The 18,040-nt window shown below is 39.1% G+C and overlaps 2 protein-coding genes and 1 non-coding gene across 3 annotated transcripts; 1 reads left to right on the top strand and 2 right to left on the bottom strand.

The window, feature by feature from the left end:
• Positions 1-5,819: 5,819 nt before the first annotated feature.
• On the top strand, positions 5,820-10,787 carry DIPK1A (divergent protein kinase domain 1A). Its single transcript, XM_031057929.1, has 4 exons — positions 5,820-5,950; positions 6,222-6,329; positions 6,962-7,138; positions 8,079-10,787. The coding sequence occupies exons 1-4, from the start codon at positions 5,888-5,890 to the stop codon at positions 8,889-8,891; spliced, it is 1,161 nt and encodes a 386-aa protein (XP_030913789.1). The 5' UTR covers positions 5,820-5,887; the 3' UTR covers positions 8,892-10,787.
• Positions 10,788-12,041: 1,254 nt separating this feature from the next.
• RPL5 (ribosomal protein L5) lies at positions 12,042-17,756 on the bottom strand. Its single transcript, XM_031057930.1, has 7 exons — positions 17,614-17,756; positions 17,402-17,517; positions 15,820-15,954; positions 15,070-15,272; positions 14,036-14,213; positions 12,824-12,912; positions 12,042-12,205 (listed from the first exon to the last, which is right to left on the bottom strand). Exons 1-7 carry the CDS (start codon positions 17,717-17,719, stop codon positions 12,106-12,108), a joined length of 927 nt encoding a protein of 308 aa, XP_030913790.1. The 5' UTR covers positions 17,720-17,756; the 3' UTR covers positions 12,042-12,105.
• LOC115947986 lies at positions 14,365-14,461 on the bottom strand. The gene has a single exon (XR_004081841.1). It is a non-coding gene; the product is annotated as a small nucleolar RNA SNORD21 (small nucleolar RNA).
• Positions 17,757-18,040: the final 284 nt, after the last annotated feature.

The raw sequence follows: 18,040 nt of genomic DNA, 5'->3' as shown, positions 1-18,040 counted from the left end.
GGGCAGCGACACCTGCGGCACCGCCGCGGCCCGGGAGCTCCGTGCTGCGCTCCGCGCCCCGGCTTTACACCTACCGCCCGTGCTGCGGGATCCATCCTGTCGGCGCACGGACCACAGCCTGCAGGAGCAACTCATGCCCCTTTTTGCGTGTCTTCTAAAAAATTAATATCGGGCACCTTTCTTCTGTTGCTCCATACATTTCCTTTTATGTTCATAGACACACTTTTGTATTTCTATGTGCAGGTACATGTTTGCATTACTTCAGTTAGCAGAGTAAGGATATTTTGTTTGGAAGTGCTGTGGCTGTTGTGTTCTAGGAAGTTCTGCGGTGAAGTGTTAGTCAGTCATGACGTTGTGGTAGCTTGATGGTTTATCCACTGGGTTTCCCTTTATCAGCTGGGTTGTATTTTAACTAGATTGTAATTAAGGTGAGCATTTGTTGAGTTTGAGGAGCTAAATAATGTTTACTTTTCTTAAATATGCTGCTTATGTGTTTGTCATCTGTTGATATGCTTAGTGATCATTGGATTAAAAAATTTTAAACTTCACATTGGTGCATTTTAAAATCTCGAAAAACATTTGGAAAAGTTCCAGATGAGGAGAAATCTTGTTCTCTTTCTTGAAGTACCTGGAGTGGGGTGTAATGTTTAAAGAGAAGAATACAGATCTAATTTTACCCTCTTCAGTGGGTAAAATGGTATGTATCTGCAACTCTGGGTCCATATCACTTGGGTTTTAAGCCAAAAAAGATTACTCTAGATCTATTTACTGAAGTAGACACTTGTACAGTATTTAAATTCCCATGGCATAAAGCCTTCAATACAAATAAAAATTAATTAATAATCTATACGCTACCTTTGAAATTAGGAGTCTCCAAATTGTTTTCCTCCATTGCCTTGATAGTCTCTTTCTTATCATCATATGGTGATATTTGATAATATTCTTCTCTACTCTTCTCAAAATTTAATTTAAGGCCTTCCAAGCAAAATACATTCTTTTAAAATCTGCTAATAAACAAGAAACCAGAAAATTATTCATTAGAAAAGCCAAAGAAGTTAAATGTTTGTTTCTATTGCAGATTAAAAAAAAATATCTGACTGTGCCTTCTTATACTGAGAGCTGATTTTGCATATTCTACGGACTTGTTTTAGGAGAGCTAATAGTGGCTTTGTGACCTTAAACATATTTTTCTGTGTTAGTGAATGTATGTTGATATTTGACGCATCCATAGAACAGCAGCAACTATCAATATATTGGCTTTTCTTGTCACTGCATGTTACTGTTGGTACATGACAAATGTAGTCGTGATTTACACTGGTTGCTGAGCCCTTTATTGAGATTTGTCTCCAAAGAAGCCAAAGCTCTCTAAGTAAGTGGTAGACTTAATTCAAAGCTCTCTAAGTAAGGAGTAGACTTAACTCACTGAGGGCTGTGAGCAAGGTGGAAAGACTTGTGCAATGTTTCTATGCAGCATTTCAAGTAGCACACCAGGGGAGATGTTTGTACAGTGGAAGGTTATCACTGAGTGAATTCCAGCCTTTGCTGGCTGGTGTTCCAGACTTCTTGAACATTATGTTGTGAAATGAATTGCCAGAACATCAGGTTCTGTCAGACAGAACTTAATACTTGTTCCAGCTTCTCTGCCCTAATGGGAGCAGGATGTTATGAGCTGGGTTGCAACAGATATTCTTTGGCAAATGTTCTCTTGCTCTACGCATGCTTTAGCTTTTGTGCAGAATGCAAGACCCATAGTTAATCAGTTGATAATCTTTGAGCCTAAAAAAGATGTCCTGCCATGTGTCAGCTCATGTAAAAGGAGCAGGCACACACTCTTGGCTATCTTAGCTCAGCCCAAAACTTAGTGTTAGGTCCTCCCTGAGCAAATGTTAGTCCTGTCACTACAAAGAATAGTAACACTGAAGTACAAAGCTTTGCCATTGCTTAGACTGCAAATCATGTAATAACAGAAAACAAAACAGAACAAAAATACTCTAAAACCTGAAAGTCTTTTAAACACTGCTAAAGACGACCAAAATAATTTAATTGTATTTATAGGATTTTACAGTTTGGTGATTAACACTGGGATTTTGTTTGACAAGGAGAGTTAGTGTCCCAGATTTAAGGGACATTGCGCTGAAGTTCTTTTCTGATAGCTATAGTTCCCAATTGCATTGTGCGGCTGAGGACTAACCAGCAGGATTCCTTATGACAAAAATCACGTAAAGATCACTTGCATGTGTGGAAATTTGACTTTATAGATTCTGGATCAATTTTATAGCCTCTTTAAAGGTGCCTCGTGGACTTCAGTAATGTACAAGAGACTGTCTTTGAAGGGCCAAAGAAGAAGCAAGTTTAAAGCCCCACATAGCAGAAATTTCCTAAATAATCTCTTTGCTCTAAGATTTGAATTCCCTTCTGCTCTGTTTAACCTTTAAAGGAGAGATGTCCCCATTTTCCATCTTGGTCGTTATTTTAGTTCAAAAGATACCTCAGCTCTGTTTCCTCACTTTGGTTACTCAGGATACAAAATAACTCAAGACACTGGCATAATCATAAGCATGCTCTGTCTGCTTTTAAAGATGTGAACGTGTCCTGTTCATGGCATCCAAAACAGTGTGGGCTAATGCTCTCAGACATCATGTCAGCCTACCTGAAATGCCTCCTGTGAGAGACAAATCAACCTGAACAGAGAACAAAACAGAATTTTTAACATGATTGGCCTACTTTTTTTCATCTGTCCTTTTCTATTGCAAGCATGTAAGACAAATGGAGTGAACAACTCTGATTTGGAGAAGATTACTACACTATGGTTATGTGTAATACTTTCCAGAATTAAGCTCTCTGTACTATTAAACAAAGAAACACTTTCATACTCTTTAACCATAAAAGTGTTTTAAATAAAAAGTACACTCACCAAAAATCTGTCAAGTTATGTTGCATGTTGATTCACTACTCTCCATATGCTTTGGAGTGCATCCAGGCTTGAGTTTTGCCAGAAGTGGTTTTCCAGTTCTATTTCAGGGGATGAATGTCTAATTATTATTCAGTGCATATGACTTAGCAGAATATACAAGTGATGGAAGAAGTTGAATCTGTAACATCAAGCATTGCAAGTGCTTCTCTCATTCTCGCATTCCCTGGCTCATGTTTAAGTCTTGATGGAAGAGCAGAGTTGAAAAAGGAAACTGTTTCCTTGTTTTGAACACTTTCTTGCTTTTTTTGATACTTTTGGAATTCTGACATTCTGTTGCCCTAAAAATGTTCTTATGACAAGTTTCCTGTCAGTTTGTCACAGTTTCAAATGGAGTCCATCTATATGTGCTCTTCCCTAAATGCTCTCTGGGACTTCCTGCTCAGAAATGTTCCAGTACTCTCCAGAGCAGTGTTAAGCCCCTGTGAACATTTGGTAGGGGAATGTATGGGAAGAAATCAAATAATGATCATGTCTTTTGCCGAACTTGATGAGAAAGTCCTTAGAAGAAAATTCTCTTTGAACAAGAGTGGAACCTTGGTTGTCTGTAAGCAGAGGGATGCTGTTGTCCATGCTCTGAACTGGCTGGGCAGTTTCTGTAAGTCAAAAGCTGCATGACTCCATTGGCACAGTGCTGAGCTCAAAATAAATCTAGCTTCTCTGGAACTTCCTGCCAAATACATGATGTAGTCAGATGGCATTTGGGGAGGATTTTCAATCTCAAGTACATTCTCTTTCAGCCTAAGGAGGAGGACAATATATACAGTATTCATACTGGGAGAATGGTCAATATTCTGCAGTGGTCCTGAGGCCTGCAGGCTGCTGCTGGTCTCTGAGGTTGTACTAAATGGATACAATAATACAAAATTTCATTAAACAGCACTTTAGTTTAAAATGTATTATAAAGGTTCATGGAAGGATTCAGCAAGAAACACTGAGGAATGAAGAGGGTTTGTTGTCCCAGAAGCTTTGGTTCCTAAGCAGTTTTTACACATGAAACAGCTTTCCCTAAAATTGTCTGGTTTATTTCTGTTGATCTTCCCCAGATTTTACCAGTAGTTTTCTATGCTTTATGTTCTGCTACATAACAGTGTTATTAGAAATAGCTTTAAAAAACCCCAAAATTATAAAACCTGTCTCTAAAAAAAAATCACTGGAATAAAAAGTTAATTGTAGCTGTCTCCTTTTTTAACCAGGTAGTTCTAAGATTGTCGAGTGAGTGTGTGTGAAGGCGTGAAGGAATAGGGATGCACAGCTGAGGCATGTGGCAGGACCACAGCTTTGTGGATTGGAATCACCTTTGGGTCTTTTGAAATGGACTTTTTCTGGATTTTTTGTTTCCAAGAGAAAGGGTATAATGCATGCTGGTTGTTTGTTATATTTTAATAAATGCTAATAAATTACTGCAGTCTTTCTGGTTAAAAAAAAATTGCTTATTTGCATCTGCTGCAGTTCTGTGTATGTATGTGATGGCAAAACTGATAATGATTATTACCTTTCTTGGAACCTTTTCCAAACATATGGAATAATTTCTCCATGGTGTACAGTCAAGTTAGGACCTGTCAATTTGCAAAAGAGATGAGATCACGGGGAGGTGTGTTATGGAGGCCTACAAAATCATGTCAGATGGGTTCAGAATGGATAGAAATTGTTCACTCTTCCAGTACATGAACTAGGGGGGTTTCAAACAAAGCTAATATGAATCAGACTTCAGCAAAATAAAGTCCAGCCCTTGACCATGGCAGTGGATAGTAGACCTGTGAATTAATTGTTAAGTTTGTTGTGGATGCTTATGTGGATTTTTAAGGGAATCTGGGCAAATTAGTGAAAGATTTGACATTTACTAAATATAGAGTATCACATCTGGCTTACAAGTTCTTCTAGAGGAAACTGGTAGCACACTTGGTGTATATAATATATGTTATCAGTCTTCAATAGCAACTTTTTATAGCTAGTGCTGAAGATCAGCATACTGGTAGAAATGGACCTCGTACTGACCAAATATAGCTGCTCTCATGCACTTACTTATATCCTGCTGCTAAAGCTGATCCTGATCTTCTAATTAGTTTATGGTGCTGATGTGAATATGAAAATCATCCTCTTAGTACACCAGACTCTGAGGAGGAGGAAAAAAAAAAGAAGGAAAAGATCAAAACATCCCTCCTACTTTGTAAGACACTTAGCTTTCCCTCAGTTCTTAATTTATAAATAGTTTTTCCTTCTGCCCCTGTGAAAACTCTATATGTGAGGCCACAGAAACAACAGGAAAGTTGTGCATACAGTTGTGGGAAGGTGAGGGTGAGGCTACTATAGAATTTTATTTGCATAATTAATGGTGTCATTTCAAGGAAGGAGTGGGAGACTTTAGCATACGGAACCTGACCCTGATATCAGTTCTGCTCACTGTATCTCTGTCTTGCATATTTACACATTAACACAGATTATTTTTTTACCAAATTCCCGGTCTGTTAGATTTGATTTACCATGAGTGAAACATAGGTAACTGATCTTAAGAGAAAAATGCACTTAATTGAGCTCTGGGAGTTTATGATTTTGATCAAATTGGTTCCTGCAGTCTGGCTTGCCCTGTGAGGGTCTGATACCTTTTCTTCTATTTATTTATATCTCAATTTTCCTTCCACTTACATACATGAAACTGACCTCCCCTGTCAGTTTTGCTCACTGAAGGAAGCAAATGTTCCATATAATGTGGCCTGCTTATTTTATCAGTGTGGAAGACAAATTCCTTAGAGATGAAATAGTAAATGATTTTTAGTAAATGAAATAGTAAATGTCCTGCTGCTCAGAGGATTACAAACAATATTTTCTCTTTGTGTGCTCTAGGTCCGTCTGTCATATGTGCGGATCAAGTATCTCTTCATCTCCTGGTTGGTGGTGTTTGTTGGCAGCTGGATTATGTATGTTCAGTACTCCACCTACACAGAACTCTGCAGAGGCCATGACTGTAGGAAAATAATAGTAAGTGTATTTAGTATAGCTTTCTGAAGTGTTTGACTATTTCAGTCTGTGCCACGTGTGATTTAATCAAATTCTCATATTCCATCATGCTGATGTAAGATTACGACTTCAGTTACAGATAAAACCAGTTGTGTCTCTTAACAATATTTTAGCATAGGGTTATTAAAATTTTTTCTTAGGTTTTTCTTTCAACAGTCAGGTGTTGGAAGAGATACAGTGGTTGCCTTCTTTCCTAGGCTATTTGTTAAATATTTTTCTCTGTTTGTTTCAGTGTGATAAATACAAGACTGGTGTTATTGATGGATCAGCATGTAGTAGCCTTTGTGCTAAAGAAACATTGTATTTTGGAAAATGTTTGTCAACAAGGCCCAATAATCAGGTAAGGCTTTACTCATCCAACCTAGTTTTATTATTTCCCACTGAAATGTCATTGTCTAGGACGTCAGGTGGATCTTAGTGTCAGCAAATTGAATCTGTTTAATACAGATTATTTCAAATTCTATTTGCTGTGACAGGCAGAGCGTGTGAGTGTGTGCGTGTATATATATACCCCTCCCCACATATACATATACACACTTATACAAAGAAGATACACTGTAATACAAATTAATATATATATGTATCTATATACAAGAATATAAATTAAAGGGGGTATATGGTTATTTTATATTACATGTACATATACAATATATCCTAAATCGTGCCACAGTTTGCCAGACTGTGCACACTTTGTACATCATACTGCTTCTCTGCTATCCTGCATCCCTAGTAGAAGCAGCAGCCTCGTAACAAGCCATGCAAAGGTGGCAGTGATGCCAGGCTGTTGTTTGGGGAGCTGTCTGTGTTCTGACAGTGCAGTGGCTCCTGCAGTGGTGGCTGGCTTTGTTCAAATTGCCATATTCATTGTCTGCACACAGGATTCAGTTCCTGATCTGTGTTGACTCTTGGAGGACAGGTGGTCTTCAGATGGACTTCTAAGTTTTATACCTTTCCCCCTCTTTTTCTGCATAGATCTATTTAGGAATCTGGGGAAATCTGCAAAGTGTTATAAAATGCCAGATGGAGGAAGCTGCTCAACTTGATTTTGGTACTGACCCAGAACCAAGGAAGGAAATAGTCCTATTTGATAAACCAACAAGAGGAACCACTGTTGAGAAATTCAAAGAAATGGTATATGGTCTTTTTAAAGTAAGTATATTCTTACTTAGTCTATTTTGACAGAATGGCTTGTTTTCTTGAAACTGGAGAAAATACCCTGTTGTATGAGCCTTTTTCAAGGGTATGCTAGAAAAATAATCAGCACAAAAATAGTTTTTCCCAGAGATGCTTATCATGAAGTTTGAAGTAACTAATTATCAGGGCTTTTTCCTTACTCTTTAAATGATGGAAGCTGGCATTCATCTTGTATGTCTATAGATTTTGCTAGTATTGCTATAAAAAACATGATGTAAGGCTGATGCCAGTTGTCATGCATTACAACAACTTTGTCTCTAACAATGGTGAGCAGCAGTTGTGTCAGGGTAGTTTTAAGGAAAATTTGGAAAAAGTTCATCTGCCTAGCTGAAAATGAAACAGTTCTGATTCCAGCAATGGCTTTTTTCTCTGTAGTCCTACAATGGAGGTGATTACATCAAATAACAAAACTAAGCATTTCATTGTAATTATGGGATTTGTACACAGTTTTGTCTTGGTACCCTTAATAATTGGACAAAATGTAATTTGTAACATTATTCCTCTACATTTGTAAGGTCTAATCAGCTGAAAACTAAACCTGATCTAAACTTTTCTTCATACTTTTTCTTAGAGAACAATGAACAAGCTACTTGACAAAATTTTTTCTAAAGACTTATCTGATCAAGAACAATCACTGAATTTTAATATTTGCATTTTGAAGTGCAAAGAAAGGTAGATCTTTCAGAAGATTGTATGCTCAGTGCCTATGAAAAAAGAACAAAAAGGAAGCTCTGCAGGCAGCTGATGGCATCCTGTTACATCCATAACCAATGAAAACCACAACATAGCCGGTTATTCCTATTATTCATGGAAGGAGAGTAACAGAGGAGAGTGACAAATGGATTGGGAGTAGTTAAGGAAGTCATACTTAATCTTTTTCATTTGTTGCTTTCAGGCAAAACTGGGTGAACAAGGGAATCTTTCAGAACTGGTTAATCTCATCCTGTCTTTTGCTGATGGAAACAAAGATGGAAGAGTCTCTTTGCCAGAGGCAAAATCTGCATGGGCACTCCTGCAGCTAGAAGAGTTTCTGTTAATGGTGATCTTGCAGGATAAAGAACATACTCCCAAGCTGATGGGTTTTTGTGGGGACCTCTATGTGACCGAAAGAGTTGAATATACCTCTCTCTATGGAATCAGCCTTCCATGGATTATAGAACTCCTCATTCCCTCTGGCTTCAGAAGAAGCATGGACCAGTGGTTCACTCCATCATGGCCAAGAAAGGCAAAAATAGCTATAGGGCTTTTAGAATTTGTGGAAGATATTTTCCACGGACCTTACGGAAACTTTCTTATGTGTGATACAAGTGCCAAAAACTTAGGATATAATGATAAATATGATTTGAAAATGATGGACATGAGAAAAATAGTGCCAGAAATTAATTTGAAGGAAATAATTAAAGATCGTCAATGCGACTCAGATTTAGACTGCATTTATGGTACAGACTGTAGAACACTTTGTGACCAAAGCAAAATGAGATGTACCACTGAAGTAATTCAGCCAAACTTAGCAAAAGCTTGTCAGCTCCTTAAAGACTATCTGCTTCGTGGTGCTCCTTCTGATATCCATGAAGAACTAGAGAAACAACTGTACTTGTGCATTGCCCTTAAAGTCACAGCAAATCAGATGGAAATGGAGCATTCTTTAATACTCAATAACTTAAAAACTTTACTGTGGAAGAAAATTTCTCATACAAATGATTCGTAGCTTCTCCACCAGCAGAAGAGAATATTGATGCCTGCCACTAGAGGTGGCCCAAGACATTTGATAAAAACAATCTGCACCTTTTTAAAAAGATATTTCTTTACTCAGATTTTATTAATGATTCTTTCAGTCCTGCCCTTCAGTCAGTAACTCAGGACAGGGCTTGTCAAAGAATGAACACGCCACTGAATGACCTGGCAGAGGCCAGAAGGTTGCCTGCTGTTCAGTGCTGTGTTACAGAAACAAGAACTCTGCATGCTTGACTGTTCTGTGCACTTTGTGAGATCTTGAACAGGATGAAAGTGTTCACTGTGCCACCACATCAGCTGAGGGAACATCTTCAATTTCTGTGAAAAACATTGCTCACTTGTGACATACCTGCAGAGGATTTCTTTCCTAAGCAGTTTTATGAAGAATCACCACTACTGCAAGTAATGTGTCCAAGTCCAAGCTGCTGTTATGAATAAACTGAACTGTGAGATTGAAGTTTACTAATATCTTGGCATGGCAGAATTTGCACATTAAATAATTTTTAACTGTGGAAAATTACAATTTTATTCTAGAATGGATAGGTTATAATGAGACAAATCAGATTCTGTTTACACATTGTTACCTCATGCTTACGTGTTGAATGTTGAAGTAGTTTAACATTTTTAATTAAGTCATTGTATGGTGAGCCCTGTGGGAGCCAACAATTTTAGAGTACTATTTCTTAAAGTAATCTATATGGTTTAGCAGCAATACCAGCATCTGTTTCAAAACTTCAGTGGAAACCTTTAACCCAAATTAAGCTGTAGCAAACAGTGAAAAGCAAGGACTTTGTGGACTAAGCTATACTATGAAAACTGAATTTTTAAAAATACTGAATAGCAGATGTGTCCAACCAGTTAAAAAAGAAAGTTAAAAAAGAAAGTTTGCATGTCATTTGTATGACATGTTTCTCATGTCATACAGCAGGAATCTGCCGTATAAAATGAGAAACAATTAATAGTTGTGGATAGTCTTGTCTCTTAACTGTTCCTCCACATTTAGCTACACACCTGTACTTCAGTCTTCTTAACTACTGCAGGAAATATGTAAGCAAGAGCTAGACCTGAATTTTAGGACAGAAGCTGGATTGTTCAGGATTGTGCAATATTGCTCAAATGGGAGCCTTGAGGTATTTTCCAGCTCATTCCTAGCTGTTACTAAGTGAGCTGCAGTGTGATAATATTCTTTTTTTCTAGTAGCATCTATGAGTCACTGTTAAGACTCAAGTCATGAGTAAATAAACATCACCCGATTCTGGCACTCCACAAAGCATGACCACTCTACCACCTTTAATCTTCACCCTTGTATTTTTCAGATTTACATCTGTGCTCATAATTATGCAGAATTGGATGTCCATAATACACCTGAGTACATGCTCAATACTTACCTGTTGTATGTTTAATTTATAAATACTTTAGGTATAAAGTTGTTTCATCTTTATGATTTAAATGGCAGTCACCTGTATACTTCTGAATCCTGACCCCTTAATTCATTTTCAGCAGAGGCAAGAACAAGCTTGAAGTATTTGAAAGGTTAACTGCTCTAGGGATCCTGTCTTAAATGCATTCCTAGAATGATGACACTGAAGTACAGGACCACAATAAGGTAATTTGTCCATACCAGATGTAGTAATATGCAGCTTGGGTTAAGATTGTTTTGTGAACATCAGCCTTTTAGTTTAAGAAATACCGTGCTCATGCTAATTATTGTCTTGAACTTGCTAATGTGCTCCAACTATGAACTAAAAAGTATTTGTAACCAGCAATGCACTAAAAGTGTAAAGTGGTCATGTTCTTGTGAAGAAATCTGACAGTGACTGCTACTTGGGCAGAGATTATTTAAAATACCCAACATCACTGGGTATCTTAACTGGAGAATATGTTTAATAGTGCAGTTTGTTGTACACAATCTTCATTTTTATTACTGTTGCATAAAGTTGAAGCTTTCATTGGGAAAAAAAATACACTTTTGTTTACAATAAATCACAGGCTTCTTTTTTTTCAATAGCAGTATTTACACCAACTACCAGTATCTTAGAGCAAAACATTCCTCCATGTAGCCTGCTTTACTGGTGTTTAAACTGTGCAAACAGTTTCTCTGAGTCTAGTGGAAACCTACTGGCACACAGAAGTGCCTGTGAAACAGAGGAGGCAAAGGAGCAGGGCAGGACAAGGCTGGTGGGGAACACTTCTCTTCCAGGTGGCTCCACCTGCCGAGGGAAACACAGACTGGGCTCTGGGAGGGAGCTACCCTTTAGGATAAGGAGGTGAACGCTGCTGAGTGGTGAGGTGGATGGACACAGAGAGGGGAGGCAGAAGACTGAGGAATTCCACACTGGCATCAGGGGAAGAGGAGGGAGCGTGAGGATATAAAAGCCATGGGGTGCTCCTCAGAGGAACCATCTCCAGCTGTTCCCGCAGAAGGAATAAACTGCCTTGTGGAACCAGATATTCTGGGCTCTGCTAAGGGAACCCTAGAGGTGAACTGGAAGGGAACATGGTCTGGTGAGTGTGTGGGGAGTCAAGGTGAAAGACTCTGGTGTCTGAGTCTCATTAATGTTTCCTTAACAAGGCCTCTGCACTTACTCCTGTATATGCAGCTTAAAGTGAATTCTCTTATCAACTAAATAATGTGAAGTATTCAGTTCAAGACAGTACCTGTTTCAGCAGCAGCCAAAGCTTGGAGGTGATAAGTGCCTGAAAGCCTAAGGTTACCTTTGGGCAGAGGCTTTAGAACCTACTGTGACTGCTCCTGGCCTTTTCCAAAGCTACATCCAGACTCCCCCCAACCATGAAGTATGCTGAAAGAATTGTGAAATAAAGGTACAGCCTTTAAAAAAAATTAAATCTTTCTCTAGTTAGAAGCAGCAAACTCTTATACTTAGTCCTTGATACTAACCATGCTAAAAGTTAATTGAATTTACTTCCTCCTTATAGAAGTAATTCTGATGCAGCAGCCTTGGTCTTTGAAGTCTGTCACCTCTCTTCTCTGTGAAAACTCAATTCACACAGGACTTTGAGAGGGAAGAAAAAAACCCTTTCAGGTACAGAATAAAAAAATAAAAAAAAGAATAAAAATATTATCTATTTTTATAAACTATATAAATAAGCTGGTCTTACGCAGTTGCTTCCTCAATAAATTTATTGCCACTTTTTCCAAAGCTTCACAGAAAACTGTGGAAGTTGTCTTAGCTCTCCGTTTTGCGCTCCTGGGCCCTGAGGAAGCTGGCCTTCTTCTGAGCAACACGGTCTTTCTTCTGGGCAAGAGACATCTTGGGACAGTTCCATCTGTAAGGGAAGCACAGTGTGCAGTAGATCCAAAGCAAAAAATAGTAGTGCAACACAACTGTGATTAAGAGTGCAGTGGAGAATAAATTCCCACTACTTTAACATGCTTTATTTCCTCATAATGATCTAAGGCTGTAGTTAAAACACCACAAAAAGCATGGCTGGACAGTTCCAATTTCTCTAGAGGTAAACTCTGTATTCTCTGTGTTTGAAGCATAGACATTATCAAGCCCAATGCAACAGCTGTGTCTAAATTTCTTTTCCCACACACCCTTAAAAATCAAAATAGTTTGGTACTGACAAAATAGTAAATGAGCTCTCAGCTGAAGAGAAGCAGCTTTCCCACTGAAAACACTGGGACCTGAAGGTACACACTGTTCCAGCTATTCAAGCCACAAACATTCTTCACTTGGATTTTTTAAATAGTTAAGAGCTCTTGAATTTTATATTCCTACTGCTAAATTTAACTCTGAAATTATACACAACTGCTTGTATCTTAATCTGGTCCAGAACACAGAACTAATGACAGAACTGCAAAACTGCATTACTAGTTTCACTGTAACTAAGGTATCTCCAACAGAGAAGTCACACAGATGTTAGAAAGAATGAGAATTTTACCTCTTTTTCTTGACGTCTCTCTTAGGTTTCTTTTCATGGACTGGATTATCCCGTATAGCAGCATGGGCTTTTTTATACATTTCTTCCATCTTGGGAAAAAAATAAAAAAATTAAATTTACCACAGTGGTCCAGTTGTAGGTTTACCAGAAATCCAAGATCCCTGTGCCTGCATTGTCCCCAGGCATGCAGTAATGCTGCTCTATCCCAAAGGCAACTCTGGCTCCATAATGGCACAAATTTTAAGAATATCTTTGCTGGTGGTTAATTAAGACCACTAGATCTCAGCTGTGAAAAACTTTTTAGATGTACAAAGAGCAAGTGTCTATATAGCGACCTAATCCTAGGCTCACTTTGTTTGAATGCAAGCTATAACTACTATTTGTTTAGAAAGCAGATGAAGTTGGCATTTACATTACTTTCTTTTTATAATTTGTTAGAAAAAACTAGCAATTAGTTAAATTTATCAAAACCCCAAAATCCCACAGAAATGAAGGGATAGAGAATGAAGTTTGCTGTAGCATAAAAAGGGGATATGAGGGAGCTATGTTTTAAAGCTCTAAGATCACTTACTAGGAGAACCAAGCAAGAATATTACAGACAGCAGGACAAGCCATCCAGAAGGAGTTTAATACTTGGGAAAAACTAGAAGAACCACCTCTGTATTCTTACCCGTCTTCTAGTATTTTACTAACTCTAAAATGTGAAGCAGTACTAAAATAAAGTGTATTACAGTCTAGACCTTCATGAAATGCTACCCTGGGCTCTCTCTATTCACCTTGAATAGCAGAACTGCCTTCTAGGGTCACACAAACACTACCACAGATGTCACCCACAACCACATGCTCACCCACAGTTACAAGCACAACATCTGCAGAAATGATAGGATGTGGGGCAGGATAAGGAAAGAGTAGAGTCTGTACAGAAATTTCGTATTTAGTTTGTTGGGAAGGGGGGAAAGTGGTCCAGCACAGATTTAGATCAAGTCTGATTTATAGGCAGAACATAAAGTTTCACAGCAGGCAAAAAGGTTCCACTTTCAGAAGTTCTACACTAATATTAGAGCCCTTAATGAAGGAAAAAAAAATTCCTTTACATGGGTAACATGTAACATGAGTGACATAATTTTACACATCAGACTTATTTGCATTATTAGAGAAGTCCCTATCAGCATCTCTATTTAAATTCCCGAGCTCCAGCTGGATGAACCTTACCCCATCAGGTGTTACATTGTTCTTTATGTACTGGGAGAACTGTTTCTTGTAGGCATCTTCATCCTCCTCCATCAAGTACCGCATGTAATCGGCCACGTTCTGGCCCATGATGTGCTTGCGGTGCACCTCAGCATTGAACTCTTTGCTCTCTGAGTCGTAGCCAGGGAAACGTTTGGTGCTGTCAAACAGCAGGTACAGTCACATTAAGGCTCTAATGCAGAGGCTAAGATGAACACTGAAATGACTCATACATCAGATTCTCCTACAGATAACTGAGGGATAGGACCCTCTGATAAAAAATAAAACTTGGAAGTTTTAAGTTCATCTCAGCTGCCATCAGTCCCGTCTTGAAACACTGCAGTACATCAGACACACGCTGTGGACCAACTACAGCGTGTTCAGTCACTGCAAGTATCATCATGTAGCAGCCAACTCAAAAAAAAATGGACAATTAGCCAAGAATAGGACAGCATGGGAGAGGGTAGGAAAACACATGAAAGATCTCAATAGCTTCTTTCCTCCGCTGCTGCTAGCAGAAAGCAGCACTCAGCTGTAATACCAGTGTTAGGTAACAGTCAAAATATCCATGTGGAAATTCTAAATGAAGGTGGACTGCTCAGACTTACTGCTGTACTGACAACTGTAGCAAGTACCAGTGGGTTTGTACCGGGTAAGTGATTTTTTCACAGTGACATTAACACCTACACACAACTTGGTGAAGACCTATACCAAGCAAATACCCTTTGAAGATCTGATAAGGGCATTCACTTGATTTTTGGTAAAAGCAACAAGACAGTTCTTTAGTTTCTACAAGTTTCATAACATCTCCACAGTTGTAAGATTCCCAGCAGCACTATCAGAACTGCATTTGTAGATTAAAAACCAACCAACAAAAAACCTCCAAACCCAGAATCTAATTACATAACTATGTCAGTACAAAATTATTTCGGCATAAATTGATTAGTGTAAGTAGACTGTGACATACAGAAGCATCTCAGGCTAACCCCAAAGAAATTCTTTGTAACACACATTACCTATGAGGGATAGACAGCCCCCCGTCCACTGCACCCTTCAGAGCACCAAAGACTTTGTTTCCAGTGGTAGTTCTGGCAAGACCTGCATCCAGGTAGCATGTAAAAGCACCAGGCTTGCCATCCACACTTTCCACATTGTATTCATCGCCAGTGACTTCAACTTGGCCTTCATAGATCTTATCAAGGCCAAATTTATTCAGAAGCTGTGGGGAAAGAAAGCACACTTTTGAAATTCCCTTTATTTATTGATAATAATTTAGAATTACCAGTACTTTAAAATGTGAATTTGCAGTAGAATCATGTTTTTAACAAATTTCTTTACAAAAAGTATGTACCCAATACTAATAACAAAGATTCTTAACAACCACCACTGTAAGTGTGTCTGTTATGTTCCAACCTTCTGTTCCTACAGGTACACCACTGAACTTATTCATGAAACCCTGTGGAAAATGGATGGCTGCTGTTTACATATTTTCGAACTCCACAAGGCGCGTTTCTTACATTTTTATCCTCAGTCCCTCCCTTTCTCCACCAAACTTAAGGGCTGAGGCATAAAAGTGGACTGCTGGAGCTGAGACTGCATGCTGTCATAGCTCTCCCTGTGACTTGACAGTCACAAGACACATCAAATCCATGATGGTAAAGAGCAGGAGTTTGAGAGCCCTGAAGACTCAGTGGTCTTTACAGCACTGAAGGAAGGGCCTCCCCGCTCCCTGAGGGGGCAGCAGCCCCAGGCGTGCCCGTACGTACCCTGCGTGCCAGGAGCAGGCCGGTGCAGTAGGCAGCAGCGTAGTTGGTCAGCCCCACTTTGACGCCGTACTTGGGCAGCTCGTGGGCGTAGGCAGCGCACACGATCATGTCTCCCTCGATTCTGGCATAGGCAATCTGGCAACACACAAATGTTAGGGCTACATGTTCTTCCTCTGACACCTACTCAAGCCATGCTGGATCCGAGTGTGCAAAAACTGCCAAGCTCTGCATGCAAGCTCAAGGAGTGCTGCTGCTTTGGTTTGTTTGGGGGTTGTTTGTTTGTTCTGCCTCCCCTCGCCTCCCCCGTGGTTTGTTCGTTTTTGCAAAAGGAGTCATCAGCTCCTCAAGTAAAGACACAAAGAAATCAAATCTGTATTAGGCCAGCTAAAATGTTTGTCAGAAACAACTGGTTATTACCTTTCCACATAAATCAGGCCAGAAACTGCCTACAATAGCAACTTTTCAAAAAATCATTATGAATGGGGATGAATTCTGTCCCACTTTCTGATATATCTCAAAAAATACAAGAAGCATGTGATACTTTGTGGTAACACTGTTAGTACCCTTATGGAATGATTTTATTAATCATGGTCTGAGACCATCATCATCCCAGGGTCTCCTGTGGGACAGCAGGACTATCAGACAGGTTTCTGCTGTTCCTTTCACATATAAAACCTTCTCCTTTTGACTCTCACACCTCCTCTCTACATCCAAATGTTGTCCCATTTTGTAGGATTCTGACATAGTGGAAAGGGACTATCAGACAGATGTAAGCCTCTGCAACCACTGATTTTCATTTTGAGTTTCAAAGATAAAATAACCTCATTATTGACTGAACTGTTTTCATCAGATAACTACTCTATGAAAAACCAAGTTAAACTTAGCTGCTTCCTTTTTGAGCTCAACAACATGTATTTATTATAAAACAGGCATTCCTAAGTTTTAAACTTCAAAATTAGTCAAAATATTCTAAAAATTAAACAATAAAAGTGAGCCACAGTGAGGAACTGCATATGATGCTACACACAACCACATCCTAATGACCATGAAAAAGTGCCTGATCTTGTTTACAAGCCTCCTTCAATCTCACAGGAAAGCCATCATAAGGCCTCAGAGCTTCATGTGAGCCACACAACACGGAAACAGAACTCTCAAGAGAACCCTTAGACACAGCACAAGTCAATGCAGGTTAACAGGTCACATTGCGAACTTGGTTGTCTTCAGCCAAGCAAAAAAGGCCTCTTTTTGAAGCCCTTTAAATATAGCAAAAAATCCCCCCAGAGACATCTTCCCTCTCCCAAAAATGTTCTACTTAGCCCAGAATCATTAAAGCAGTACAACCTTACACAATAATCTCACAGCAAAAGTGCTAACACTTGTGAAACTTCTTTTCTACAATGCACACGGTCTATTACTGAAATTGTGCTAACACTGAAGATTGTCCTCCTCTAAGGAGCTGTTTTACAATGCAAACACTGTGCAGATCGGGCCTAAGAAACCCCAGGTGCTCCAAGCCTCCCTCTCTGTGCTGACCTCACCCTGGCAAGGCTGCCAGGTAAGCAGCAAACCCCGCGGGCCTTACCTGGCAGATGATGTCTCTGTTGGTAACGCGCACAATCATCCTGTATTTAGGAGTGTTGTACTTGTTTTTATCTTGAATAACCAAACGTTTGCGAGCATAGTAGTCAGTTTTTCCCTCTGAAAAACAACAGTTGCAGTGTGCAAAATGCGTGTATAAAGTAGGAATATTCACCAAGAACATTTAATTGTGTGTTACAGGCAATTTAATAGTACCTCTCCTTCTCCTGAATTTCACTTGGTATCTCTTGAAGTACGCCTTATTCTTGACAACTTTCACAAACCCCTTGGATAAGAAACATAAACTATGTGTTATTAACATATAACCCTGTAAGCCAACACCATTCTAACTAAACGTGCCACGAATAAAACCATAGTGCCATCAGGAATTAAACAGATTTTCTTGTATGTTTAGATAAAAAGAGCACCATAAAAATTAAACGGAAAAAAAAAACCACCCGGCACATCAAACTTCATAAATTTTAGCCCTCCACAGGAACTAATGTTTCAAGAGAAAACCAAAGTGTATCTTTGATAAAAGTATCTTTTAACTGAAGGCCCTTCCGCACGGACAGGAGCAATGACCGCGCTCGTTTCCTGTCACTCCCGCACAGCCGCGACTTCTCTGGCCCGTTCTGCCACG

This window comes from Geospiza fortis, unplaced genomic scaffold (genome assembly GCF_000277835.1).
Source record: "Geospiza fortis unplaced genomic scaffold, GeoFor_1.0 scaffold403, whole genome shotgun sequence".
NCBI classification, from domain to species: domain Eukaryota; kingdom Metazoa; phylum Chordata; class Aves; order Passeriformes; family Thraupidae; genus Geospiza; species Geospiza fortis.
Note: the sequence above shows the minus strand (reverse complement) of the source record. Positions and strands in the feature narration are given on the sequence as shown.

Bases quoted from the DNA above. Each gene is read 5' to 3' on its own strand.
- DIPK1A (XM_031057929.1), top strand. From the start codon at position 5,888: ATGTATGTTCAGTACTCCACCTACACAGAACTCTGCAGAGGCCATGAC. The intron at 6,330-6,961 runs GTAAGGCTTTAC...TTTTCTGCATAG, and splicing joins CAACAAGGCCCAATAATCAG to ATCTATTTAGGAATCTGGGG. The intron at 7,139-8,078 runs GTAAGTATATTC...TGTTGCTTTCAG, and splicing joins TGGTATATGGTCTTTTTAAA to GCAAAACTGGGTGAACAAGG.
- RPL5 (XM_031057930.1), bottom strand. From the start codon at position 17,719: ATGTTAATAACACATAGTTTATGTTTCTTATCCAAGGGGTTTGTGAAA. The intron at 15,273-15,819 runs GTACGTACGGGC...CTTTCCCCACAG, and splicing joins GCCTGCTCCTGGCACGCAGG to CTTCTGAATAAATTTGGCCT. The intron at 14,214-15,069 runs GTAATGTGTGTT...GCTGTTTGACAG, and splicing joins GGGCTGTCTATCCCTCATAG to CACCAAACGTTTCCCTGGCT.